This window comes from Microcaecilia unicolor, chromosome 6, assembly GCF_901765095.1.
Source record: "Microcaecilia unicolor chromosome 6, aMicUni1.1, whole genome shotgun sequence".
NCBI classification, from domain to species: Eukaryota; Metazoa; Chordata; class Amphibia; order Gymnophiona; family Siphonopidae; genus Microcaecilia; species Microcaecilia unicolor.
The window spans coordinates 212359948-212372914 of record NC_044036.1 but is presented as its reverse complement, the minus strand read 5'-3'; the positions used below and the strand labels follow the sequence as shown (position 1 = coordinate 212372914).

At 49.7% G+C, this 12967-nt stretch overlaps 1 protein-coding gene across 1 annotated transcript in view; it reads left to right on the top strand.

The window, feature by feature from the left end:
- LOC115472507 (protein FAM166A-like) overlaps positions 1-12967 on the top strand; it is a 431767-nt gene that overhangs the window by 315259 nt on the left and 103541 nt on the right. The window contains exon 6 of the mRNA XM_030206797.1: positions 9183-9300. Coding sequence (XP_030062657.1) covers positions 9183-9300 — 118 coding nt within the window. The remainder of the gene's footprint in view (positions 1-9182; positions 9301-12967) is intronic.

Sequence of the window (12967 nt, the reverse complement as noted above, 5' to 3'; positions counted from 1 at the left end):
CATGTGTGAAGTGCCTTCCCGCCTGCCGCGCAACCTCGTTCCTCAGTTCAGTGAAAAGCAAAAAAGACAGAATGAAAGAAGACAACTCCAAGGAGAGGTGGGCGGGTTTGTGAGAATGATCAGCCTGCTGTCCTCGGAGAATACCTGCTACAGGTAAGTATCTTCGCTTTCTCCGAGGACAAGCAGGCTGAATAATTCTCACAAGTGGGGTATCCCTAGCATCCAGGCTCACCCAAAACAACAACAGTTGTCAATTGGGCCTCACATTGGCGAGGACATAATATAGATTAACCTGAAACTATATACAAACTAGCTGAGAGTGCAGCCTAGAACAGAATAAAATGGGCTTAGGAGGGTGAAGTTGGATTCTATACCCCAAACAGATTCTGCAACACTGACTACCCAAACCAACTGTCGCACTGGGTATCCTGCTCAAGGCAGTAATGCGATGTGAATGTGTGGACCAACGACCAAGTTGCAGCTTTGCAAATCTCTTCAATGGAGGGTGATTTTAAGTGGGCCATTGATGCAGCCATGGCTCTGACATTATGAGTTGTGACATGGCCCTGTAGTGTCAGCCCAGCTTGGGCATAAGTGAAGGAAATACAATCTGCTAGCCAATTGGAAATGGTACGTTTACCAATGGAAACTCCCCTCCTGTTGGGATCAAAAGAGACAAACAACTGGGTGGACTGTCTGAAGGACTTCGTCCGCTCCATGTTAAAGGCCAACGCTCTCTTGCAGTCCAAGGTGTGCAAGCTGCTTTCGCCAGGGTGGGCATGAGGACAGGGAAAAAATGTTGGCAAGATAATCGACTGGTTCAGATGGAACTCCGACACCACATTCAGTAGGAACTTAGGGTGCATGCAGAGGACTACTCTGTTATGATGAAACTTAGTGCCTATGTTATTTATTTATTTATTTATTTGTTTGTTTGTTTGTTTATTTGTTACATTTGTATCCCACATATTTGCAGGCTCAATGTGGCTTATTATCTTCAGTATGGAAGTTTTGTTTGTCCTGTCCTATCATTCAATGGAATTCCTAGTTTAATCTGTGCTTTATTGTACAATTTCTGACTTGTAAACCGTTCTGGCTTGCTATGCAATAAGTGAAGTATAGTAAATAAATAAACAGTTCTGTTTGGTTGCTAATAGATACCATCTGTCTAGCAAGCATGGGGAAAAGCTTTTTAAATAAAGCTCAGCAAAGTCAGTGTCTTAACAATAATGTGATGATGCAGCAGTCAGATATTGTGAAGGTCTATTTGAGTACTCTCCGGTATTATTTTCAGTTTTAAAGGGTACATTTTAAAGTACTGTAAACAGCAAGAATGTTTGTACATTTTTTACTTTTTTGGAAGTTAGATTAAATGTACATGAGTTTCTGTTAATATTTTAAGCAAAGAAGCTACTTTAAACACTGAAAACAAAAACAAAAAAAAGAAGAAGGATATACATGGAATTCTCACCTTCAGAATTAGAAGTCTACACCTCTGAACATTTTTCTGATTAGGGATTGGTGAGAGCATAAGGTACAGAGAATCTGATAATGGGGTTTGTGTAGTTTTGTAGTTGGACACATTCCCCCAGACTCTATAAATTTTCACTCCTGAATTTATGCCTAGGGTGCAAATTTGTGTGCAAGTCATAGAATAAGGGAAGTGTGTGTTTAACTTAATTTAATAATTGGCTGTTAATTGGAATTAACAGCCAATTATTGGCTCATATTAGTGTTAATTGGTTCTAATAGGCATCAGTTAGCATTTGACTGTGCAACTGCCCTTAGTTGCTATTCTAGAAACTGTACAAGCCGATTACATTGTACAACAACCTCTAGGGGGGTGTAGATGTGGGAGGAGCATGGGTGGATCAGGGACATGCCTAGGAGGAGGTAGGCGTGCAGGTCATAAAATACTAGGATTTATGCATCTAACTGCCAACTGCCTTTGAGTTGGCAAATGTGGTTGTATCAAAAGTTAAGTCTGCAGTTTTGCATCAACGCTAGTATTCTGTAATGGCAATTCTACACACAACTGCCATCATAGAACTCACACTTAGTGAAAATCATCCCGGTGCCTAAATTGTGGCTTTCTTTCTTGAACCTATCCCATTATGATTTCTTTTGTTGAAGGCTTTGAATGCTCAGTGAACAGAAGGAATTTCTTTTGCTGATGAGAGAATTCCCTTAAGGCAGGGGTTCTCAACCCAATCCTTGGGTCACACCTAGCCAATCAGGTTTTTGAGATCCCACAATGAATATGCATGAGATAGATTAGTATAGAATGGACATAGTGAATGCAAATTTATCTCATGCATATTCATTACGGGTGTCTTGAAAACCTGATTGGCTAGGTGTGTCCCAGTATTGCTGACCTCCTTTATTTAAAAAAAAAATTTGTTAATGGAATTTTTTGTTAATGTCTTACCTAAACTTATAAAACTGAAATATATATATAAACAATCTGTTGTATTTGGCAGTCAATAGAATATTCTTGGACAATTTTAACATGGTATTTTCAAGGTTTTATTGTTTTATGGACCCTTTGTGTTTAGTATGTGATATAGCGAATGATACATACCTGTAGCAGGTGTTCTCCGAGGACAGCAGGCTGATTGTTCTCACGACTGGTTGACGTCCACGGCAGCCCCCACCAACCGGAAGAAAACTTCGCGGGCGGTCCCGCACGCAGGGTACGCCCACCGCGCATGCGCAGCCGTCTTCCCGCCCGTGCGCAACCGTTCCCGCTCAGTTGAATGACAAGCAAAGGAATGAGGAAAAACGCAACTCCAAACGGGAGGAGGGAGGGTAGGTGAGAACAATCAGCCTGCTGTCCTCGGAGAACACCTGATACAGGTATGTATCATTCGCTTTCTCTGAGGACAAGCAGGCTGCTTGTTCTCATGACTGGGGTATCCCTAGCTCTCAGGCTCACTCAAAACAAGAACCCAGGTCAATTGAACCTCGCAACGGCGAGGGCATAACAGAAATTGACCTACGAAGAACAACTAACTGAGAGTGCAGCCTGAACAGAATAAAATCGGGTCCTGGAGGGTGGAGTTGGATTCAAACCCCAAACAGATTCTGCAGCACCGACTGCCCAAACCAACTGTCACGTCGGGTATCCTGCTGAAGGCAGTAATGTGATGTGAATGTGTGGACAGATGACCACGTCGCAGCCTTGCAAATCTCTTCAATAGTGGCTGACTTCAAGTGGGCCACTGACGCTGCCATGGCTCTAACACTATGAGCCGTGACATGACCCTCAAGAGCCAGCCCAGCCTGGGCGTAAGTGAAGGAAATGCAATCTGCTAGCCAATTGGAGATGGTGTGTTTCCCGACAGCGACCCCCTTCCTATTGGGGTCGAAAGAAATAAACAATTGGGCGGACTGTCTGTGGGGCTGTGTCCACTCCAGATAGAAGGCCAACGCTCGCTTGCAGTCCAATGTGTGCAACTGACGTTCAGCAGGGCGGGTATGCGGTCTGGGAAAGAACGTTGACAAGACAATTGACTGGTTAAGATGGAACTCCGACACTACCTTTGGCAGGAACTTAGGGTGAGTGCGGAGTACTACTCTGTTATGATGAAATTTTGTATAAGGAGCATGAGCTACCAGGGCTTGAAGCTCACTGACTCTACGAGCTGAAGTAACTGCCACCAAGAAAATGACCTTCCAGGTCAGGTACTTCAGATGGCAAGAATTCAGTGGCTCAAAAGGAGGTTTCCTCAGCTGGGTGAGGACGACGTTGAGATCCCATGACACTGCAGGAGGCTTGACAGGAGGCCTTAACAAAAGCAAGCCTCTCATAAATCGAACGACTAAAGGCTCTCCAGAGATGGCTTTACCCTCTACACGATGATGGTAAGCACTAATCGCACTAAGGTGATTCCTTACTGAGTTGGTCTTGAGACCAGACTCTGATAAGTGCAGAAGGTATTCAAGCAGGTTCTGTGCAGGACAAGAACGAGGTTTTAGGGCCTTGCTCTCACACCAAACGACAAACCTCCTCCACTTGAAAAAGTAACTCTTTTTAGTGGAATCCTTTCTAGAGGCAAGCAAGACGCGGGAGACACCCTCAGACAAACCCAACGAAGCAAAATCTACGCCCTCAACATCCAGGCCGTGAGAGCCAGAGACTGAAGGTTGAGGTGCAGATGCGCTCCGTCGTTCTGCAAAATGAGAGTCGGAAAACACTCCAATCTCCACAGTTCTTCGGAAGACAACTCCAGAAGTAGAGGGAACCAGATCTGACGGGGCCAAAAAGGCGCTATCAGAATCATGATGCCATGGTCTTGCTTGAGCTTCAGCAAGGTCTTCTCCACCAAAGGTATGGGAGGATAAGCATACAGGAGGCCGTTCCCCCAATGGAGGAGAAAGGCATCCGACGCCAGTCAGCCGTGCGCCTGTAGTCTGGAACAGAACAGAGGCAACTTGTGGTTGGTCTGAGAGGCGAAAAGGTCCACCGAGGGGGTGCCCCACTCTCGGAAGATCTTGCGTACCACTCTGGAATGGAGTGACCACTCATGCAGTTGCATGACTCTGCTCAGCCTGTCGGCCAGACTGTTGTTTACGCCTGCCAGGTATGTGGCTTGGAGAAGCATGCCGAACTAGCAAGCCCAACGCCACATCCTGACGGCTTCCTGACACAGGGGGCGAGATCCGGTGCCCCCCTGCTTGTTGATATAATACATTGCAACCTGATTGTCTGTCCGAATTTGGATGATTTGGTAGGACAGCCGATCTCTGAAGGCCTTCAGTGCGTTCCAGACCGCTCGGAGCTCCAGGAGGTTGATCTGAAGATCTTGTTCCTGGAGGGACCACAGTCCCTGGGTGAGGAGCCCATCGACATGAGCTCCCCACCCCAGGCGAGATGCATCCATCGTCAGCACCTTCGTGGGCTGCGGAATTTGGAATGGACGTCCCAGGGTCAAATTGGTCCGAAACGTCCACCAGTGCAGCGAATTGCGGCAACTGACAGACAGGCGGATGACATCTTCTAGATTCCTGGTAGCTTGGCACCACTGGGAAGCTAGGGTCCATTGAGCAGATCTCATGTGAAGGCAAGCCATGGGAGTCACATGAACCGTGGAGGCCATATGGCCCAGGAGTCTCAACATCTGCCGAGCTGTGACCTGCTGAGACGCTCTGGTCTGGGAAGTGAGGGACAGGAGATTCTGCGCCCTTGCTTCGGGAAGAAAGGCCTGAGCCATCTGAGAATTCAGCAGAGCTCCTATGAATTCCAGAGATTGGACTGGCTGGAGATGGGACTTCGGGTAATTTATCACAAACCCCAGCAGCTCCAGAAGGTGAATAGTGCACTGCATGGACCGAAGAGCTCCTGCCTCTGAGGTGCTCTTGACCAGCCAATCGTCGAGATACGGGAACACGTGCACCCCCAGCTTGCGTAGATACGCCGCAACCACCACAAACACTTCGTGAACACCCGTGGTGCAGAGGCGAGCCCAAAGGGCAGCACACAATACTGAAAGGGCCGTGTCCCCAGACGGAATCGGAGATACTGTCTGTGAGCTGGCAGTATCGGGATGTGAGTGTAAGCGTCCTTTAAATCCAGGGAACATAGCCAATCGTCTTTCTGAATCATTGGTAGAAGGGTGCCCAAGGAAAGCATCCTGAACTTATCTGACCAGATATTTGTTCAGGCCTCTCAGGTCTAGGATGGGGCGCATCCCCCCTGTTTTCTTTTCCACAAGGAAGTACCTGGAATAGAATCCCTGCCCTTCCTGCCCGGGTGGCACGAGCTCGACCGCATTGGCGCTGAGAAGGGCGGAGAGTTCCTCTGCAAGTACCTGCTTGTGATGGGAACTGAAGGATTGGGCTCCCAGTGGGGAATTTGGCGGGGTGGAGATCAAATTCAGGGAGTATCTGCACCGCACTATTTGGAGAACCCACTGGTCGGAGGTTACGAGAGGCCACCTTTGGTGAAAAACTTTCAACCTCCCCCCGACTGGCAGGTCGTCTGGTACAGGTACTTTGATGGCGGCTATGTTCCCATGGATCCAGTCAAAAGCCCGTCCCCTGCTTTTGCTGTGCAGGCACAGGGGGCTGCTTAGGCGCACGCTGTTGACGGGAACGAGCACGCTGGGACTGTCCCTGTGCCTCAGGAGGCCTTCGGGCCGGCTGGGTGTACCTGCGCTTGCTGTAGGCGTAGGGCGCAGCCTGCCGAGCCCGGGAAAAACGTCCACCTGCAGAGGTGGATGCTGAAGGCGCCAGGTGGGAGAGCTTGTCGTGAGCGGTTTCCCGCTGGTGTAGTTGGTCCACCAACTGCTCGACCTTCTCACCGAAAATGTTATCCCCCCGGCAAGGGACATCCGCCAGTCACTGCTGAGTGCGGTTGTCCAGGTCAGAGGCACGCAGCCATGAGAGTCTGCGCATCACTATAACTATACCTTGGGCCACAGCTCGAGTTGCCACATCACAGGTGTCATAAATACCCCTGGACAGGAACTTTCTGCACGCCTTCAGCTGCCTGACCACCTCCTGAAATGGCCTGGACTGCTCCGGGGGGAGCTTGTCGACCAGGTCTGCCAGTTGCCTCACATTGTTCCGCATGTGAATGCTCGTGTAGAGCTGGTATGATTGGATGCGGGTCACGAGCATGGAAGATTGGTAGGCCTTCCTCCCAAACGAGTCCAGAGTGCGAGACTCCCGCCCAGGGGGCGCCGAAGCGGTATCCCTCGAACTCCGTGCTCTCTTGAGAGCAGAGTCCACGACCACCAAGTCATGAGGCAATTGAGGCCGCATCAACGCTGGGTCTGAGTGGATCCTGTATTGGGACTCCGCTTTCTTGGGGATGGTGGGATTAGATAGTGGCTTCAGCCAGTTCCGAAGCAGTGTCTCCTCAAGGACATTGTGCAACGGCACCATGGAAGACTCTCTAGGTGGTGATGGATAGTCGAGGACTTCGAGCATCTCCGGCCTTGGCTCATCCACAGTAACCACGGGAAAGGGAATGCAAATAGACATATCCCTGACAAAGGAGGCAAAGGAGAGGCTCTTAGGGGGCGAGAGCTTCCTCTCCGGTGAAGGAGTGGGGTCAGAGGGAAGGCCCTCAGACTCCTCTGAGGAGAAATCCAGATATTTCTCCTCAGAGGAGTCTGAGGGCCTTCCCTCTGACCCGGTTGAGGTCTCAGCTGAGAGAGCTCATGTCCGACACCGAGGAGGAGGAGGCCTCGTGGGAGGAGGAGGAGGACCCCAGATGCCTCCTCCTCCTCGGTGTCGGACATGAGCTCTCTCAGCTGAGACCTCAACCGGGCCCGTCTCGACTGCGAGGAACCACGTCCTTGATGATGGCGTCGAGCGGTGGACTCCCGCACCGGCGGGGATGAAGCTCCCTCCATCGACGTCGATGGGGACTCCACCTGCGTGGCGGTCGACACCGGTGTCGCAGTCGGCGTCGGAGGCCTCGGCATCGGGCCAGAGCACACCGGCGCCTCCATCAACTGCGCCAGGGGCGCAAGCACCCCTGGTGCCGGCAGAGCCTGGCGCATCAGCCCTTTCAGGATCCCGGGAAGGATAGCTCGGAGGCACTCGTCGAGGCCCACTGTCGGGAAAGGCAGGGGGGCCGGTGTGGGTGTTGGTGCCAGAAGCTGCTCGGGTCCAGGAGACGGTACCGAAGTACCCGCGGACTGACGCAGCGACACCTCTTCAACCGAGGGGGAACGCTCCTCCCGGCACTGCCGCTTCATGGGCATCGAGTCGTCCCTCGAAGTACCGGAGCTGGCAGTCCCGTGCGGTGCTTCTTTGCTTTCTTTTGAATCCCGTCATCGGCGCTCGGCGGAAGAGACAAGGAGGAGATGGAACCCTCCCGGCCTGGAGGAATCGGATCCGACAGGGTTCGGTCCCGATGGCCCTGGGTAGAGGGAGTAGCCGGGGCAGACTGCCCGTGCGGCCGCTCACCCCCACCGTCACCGGCAGGCCAGCGGGCCAACGGTACCTGTACTCCTGGGGTCGGTGCCAGAGTCGGCGCCGATTTCGTCGACATCGGTACCAGTACCGAAGACCCGGCCGTCGACACCAATGCCGTCGAGGTCGACGTCGAAGGGCCGGCGCAAGTTCCAAAAAGACGGTCTCGAAGAACTTGCCTCGCCACCTGTGTCCACTTCCTTAAGCCGAGACACAAGGTGCACGTCTTGGAATTATGCTCCGGGCCGAGGCACTGGAGGCACCAAGCGTGGGTATCGGTCTGCGAGATCTGCCGGCCGCACCGACCACCACTTTTTGAATCCGCTCGGGACCTTCGAGGACATCGACGGAAAAATCGCGTCAGTGAGGTCAAAGTCGTCGATGGTGGCGGTGAAAAGCACACCCGAAAAAGAAATGACCGCGCAGCCACAAGGCCGCGACGAAGCGCCCTCGCGGCTAAGAACGACAAGGACAACTCAATTTTTTTTTTTTAGTTTCCTAAGAAAAGAGGACCACGCGAACGCGTACGCGAAACAAGAAAAAACCGCGGCTAGGCTCCAATCCGGTTTCCGGGGCTGACAAAGAGAGAGATGGTAACACGTCTCTCTCCAGCGTGGAATAGAAAAAACTGAGTGGGAACGGTCGCGCACGGGTGGGAAGACGGCCGCGCATGCGCGGTGGGCGTGCCCTGCGTGCGGGACCGCCCGCGAAGTTTTCTTCTGGTTGGTGGGGGCTGCCTGGACATCAACCAGTCGTGAGAACAAGCAGCCTGCTTGTCCTCGGAGAACTACAGATTTTTAAATTTGAAAAGCTGTTAAGATAAACATTAAAAATTATATGTTAAAGAATCATTATATGCTTTTACCCCTGAGGCAAGCATGAGCTGAAACATGGTTATGTCAGGTTTTATTCTTCAATTTTATTAAATGGTTTTATGGACAGTATATATGATCTTACTTTTGTGATTGCTGGTATAGTTTTTCTGGCCATCTTGAGACCCAAATATATCATGGAAGTTTGTCACGCAGGTAAATGAGCTAGACAGCAAACTTTCAAATAAAGACAGCCATCAATCCTTGAGAAAGCATGAGGATTAGTATATTAGCTTTAATTAAAAGGTGTCTTTTCCTCGAGTCCTGCCGGACCAGTCCAGAGGGAAGGGTTATATCTGTCACATTCTAAAAACATCCAGAATTTAGGAGTCATCTATCAGTGGAACATATTATGCCTACATAACTAATTAACCATTTTCTCAGTTTCAGTTAACACATCCAGTGAAGAATGTTGAAAACATTGCAAAGCCATCTTACTGGCCCACGAATAAAATTTACACTGCAGCTGGTCAGATTCCTTTTTATAAAGGCTTTGTACCAGGTAAGTTTTGTGCATGGGAGATTAACTTTCTTCATATAGTAGTGTAACAGTGCTTTAGACCCACTTAGTTTAGTAGCCAAAATCAGTATAATAACTTCACATCCAGAGACAGAATATTTAAACTTATATAGGTACCTATTATATTGTTATATTTTTACCACCTTTAAGCAAACAATGCAGGCATTAACAGGTAAATTCCACCCATAAATTACAGTTTCAAGCGCTCAAAGCAATTAAAAGCGTCCAAAATATACTCCGCAGCATCTCACATTCTATGATGAGCTATAGAAGGTATATAGAGGGGAAATTCTATAACCTAGGCACTAATATTTACATGTGTATAAATATTCAAAATACTAGTATATGCATGCTTATATACACTATTCTGTATGAATGTGTATAACTTGCATAGCACAAAGGGGTCATACACAGGGGCAGGACACAAATGGGGCACTCACTTATTATCAGCTGGTCCCGGTCCCTCATCCAAGATGTGGCCTAGGTCAGCCCTGCTTAGCTTTCTCAGATGCACTGCCAATTGGACAGGTCTGCCACACTCCGGTCCTTGCTTAACTCTTTATTCAGCTCCAGTCCTTACTGCCAGAATTGCTGCTCTTTCTATCTTCACGACTATCCTCTCAACAAATGCACACCAACTGCAAGACTTCTTATAAATGGAAGTTTATTTAGTCAATCCATACTGATACTGCTCATAGCTTCACAGTGGAACTTCTTTCTCACCTCAGTCCTGCACACAGCTGGAGGAAGTTTTACTGTGCCTTTACTTTTCAGACACTGTTCTCAAACTCTCAGCAGTTAATGTGCTTCTACACCTTTACAATATCAGTATATTCTTTCACATGGTCACAGTTCATCAAACATAGTAACATAGTAGATGACGGCAGAAAAAGACCTGCACGGTCTATCCAGTCTGCCCAACAAGATAACTCATATTTGCTGCTTTTTGTGTATATCCTACTTTGATTTGTACCTGTGCTCTTCAGGGTACAGACCGTATAAGTCTGCCCAGCACTATCCGCACCTCCCAACCACCAGCCCTGCCTCCCAACCACCGGCTCTGGCACAGACCATACAAGTCTGTCCAGCACTATCCCCGCCTCCCAACCACCAGTCCCGCTGCCCACCACCGGCTCTGGCACAGACCGTATAAGTCTGCCCAGCACTATCCCCACCTCCCAACCACCAGCCCCGCCTCCCAATCTTGACTAAGCTCCTGAGGATCCATTCCTTCGGCACAGGATTCCTTTATGCTTATCCCACGCATGTTTGAAGTCCGTTACCGTTTTCATTTCCACCACCTCCCGCGGGAGGGCATTCCAAGCATCCACTACTCTCTCTGTGAAAAAATACTTCCTGACATTTTTCTTGAGTCTGCCCCCCTTCAATCTCATTTCATGTCCTCTCGTTCTACCACCTTCCCATCTCCGGAAAAGGTTCGTTTGCGGATTAATACCTTTCAAACAAACAAATCTCTTTAATTTCTTCTACTCCGGTGCTTAATCTCTAACACCCCATTTCTATTCTCTGAGGCAAATTAACTGGCACATCTTTCCCACAGGGTTTTCCCCCATTGCCTCAACCTTCTTTCTCCAGTCTTCCACAACTGGCTCAGCGTGGCCGCCAGGAAACCTCTCACTGCAATCTCCATACCTTCCTCCCCCAGCTCCTCAGCTACCTCCATTTTATCATAATCCCCAGTCCTCTCCTCCCCTGGCTCTCCCACCTGTTCCTTATCACTTTCATCAGAAATCATTTCCCAATCCCCGCCTCCCAGTTCCTGTGTGACTTGCCTAGGAAGAGAGGGGGACTGAAAGTCCCCCCCCCCTCTTCAATACTCGGGCTGGTCTCTCAGCCACTAGGGGGCGAAGCCTCGGTGTACTGGGAACTTGATACTGAAACTTTCTCTTTCTGTAACCTACTACCTGCTTGAGCCCCTGTTCCTGTATTCTTTTGGTCCAACTTTTCCCTGCCCAGTGGCGTAGGGGGGGGGGGGGCTGCCACCTGGGGCGGGGCGGTTTGCCATTGCACCCCCCCCCCGGGTGCAGCACGATGACACCCTTCTCCCCCCCCCCCCCGACGACAAGCTCCCGCACCCTACCTTTAAAAAGAATATCGGGAGGCGAGGCGCAGCGCCTCGCACCTGCCCTGCATGTAAAAGAAATGTGGACCGTTGGGCCTTCTCTCGCTCTGTCTGTCCCGCCCTTGCGGAAATAGGAAGTTGCGTCAGCAGAGGGCGGGACAGATAGAGCGAGGGAAGACCCGACGATCCACATTTCTTTTACGAGCAGGGCAGGCGCGAGGTGCTGCGCCTCGCCTCCCGATATGCTTTTTAAAGGTAGTGGGGGGGGGTCTATTCGCCGAGGGGGGGGGAGCTGGCAGGGAGCACCCCCTCCTGAGCTGACACCTGGGGCGGGCCGCCCCTCCCACCCACCCCCTTGCTACGCCACTGTCGCTGCCCCCTTACATTATGCATGTAACTTACAAAATACTTAAAGTTACACGCGTCTGTGCCACACTTACACCAACTCTATGGCTGTCGTGAAATGCAAGCTCCTAAATGTTATGGATTATACTAACATTCTATAAAGGAACCTAGGCGCCTAGGTTATCTTATAAAATAGGCTCCTACCATGCAGTGCCCTAGCGAGGGCGGCTGCCACCCGGGGCGGTTCGCCACTGCGCACCCCCCCTCGGCGCACGCGCACACACACCCCTGGAGCGCATTCTTACCAAAGAGGGCGGGCGGGAGGGCCGCTCCGCCCCAAGTGCACATCGCTGGGAGCTGCGTCGGCTCCGCTGGTTCCCTGTTCCTGGGCAGAGAAAGCAGTGAACCAGCGGAGCCGACACCCCCCCCAGTGGCGTGCACCCGGGGCGGACCACCCCACCGCCCCCCCTTCCTACGCCACTGCTACCATGCGCTCTCAAGGCACCTAAATGGAGATACCCTGCTATAGAATTGTCCTCATCATGCAGCCCACCCAATACTAGCATTAACTTAACGCACTGGGAGAAGCAAGACACCACTGTCTGCTAAGAGAAAATGAAGACATTTCTTTTAAAGAATTTATGGTTTCTACTGACCCCACAACCCCTGCTAAATTATGCTGTGCATTGATGACATTAAAGCCTAAATTTTTCTTTAAATGCCTGTTACCATACCTGGTAGCAGCTCATATCACCCACCCTACAGCAGTGATGAAAGACAGTTAAAAGAAATGAAAGAAAGATCCAACATTTTGACAATATTTAAAGATTAGGAAAGGTGTGGTAGCCGTGTTTGTCCACTTTTAAAGGTAATCAATAGAAATAAAACATGGAAAAGAAAATAAGATGATACCTTTTTTATTGGACATAACTTAATACATTTCTTGATTAGCTTTCGAAGGTTGCCCTTCTTCGTCAGATCGGAAAAAGATTTTTCCGATCTGACAAGGGCAACCTTCGAAAGCTAATCAAGAAATGTATTAAGTTATGTCCAATAAAAAAGGTATCATCTTATTTTCTTTTCCATGTTTTATTTTGTTTTATTTCTATTGATTAAGATTAGGAAACAAATTAGAGAAAAATACACTCCAAACTATAAGGAATGTGACTGTGCCCTAGCCATTTTTGCAACTAGGAAATTTCCAATTTCCATCTTTCTTGC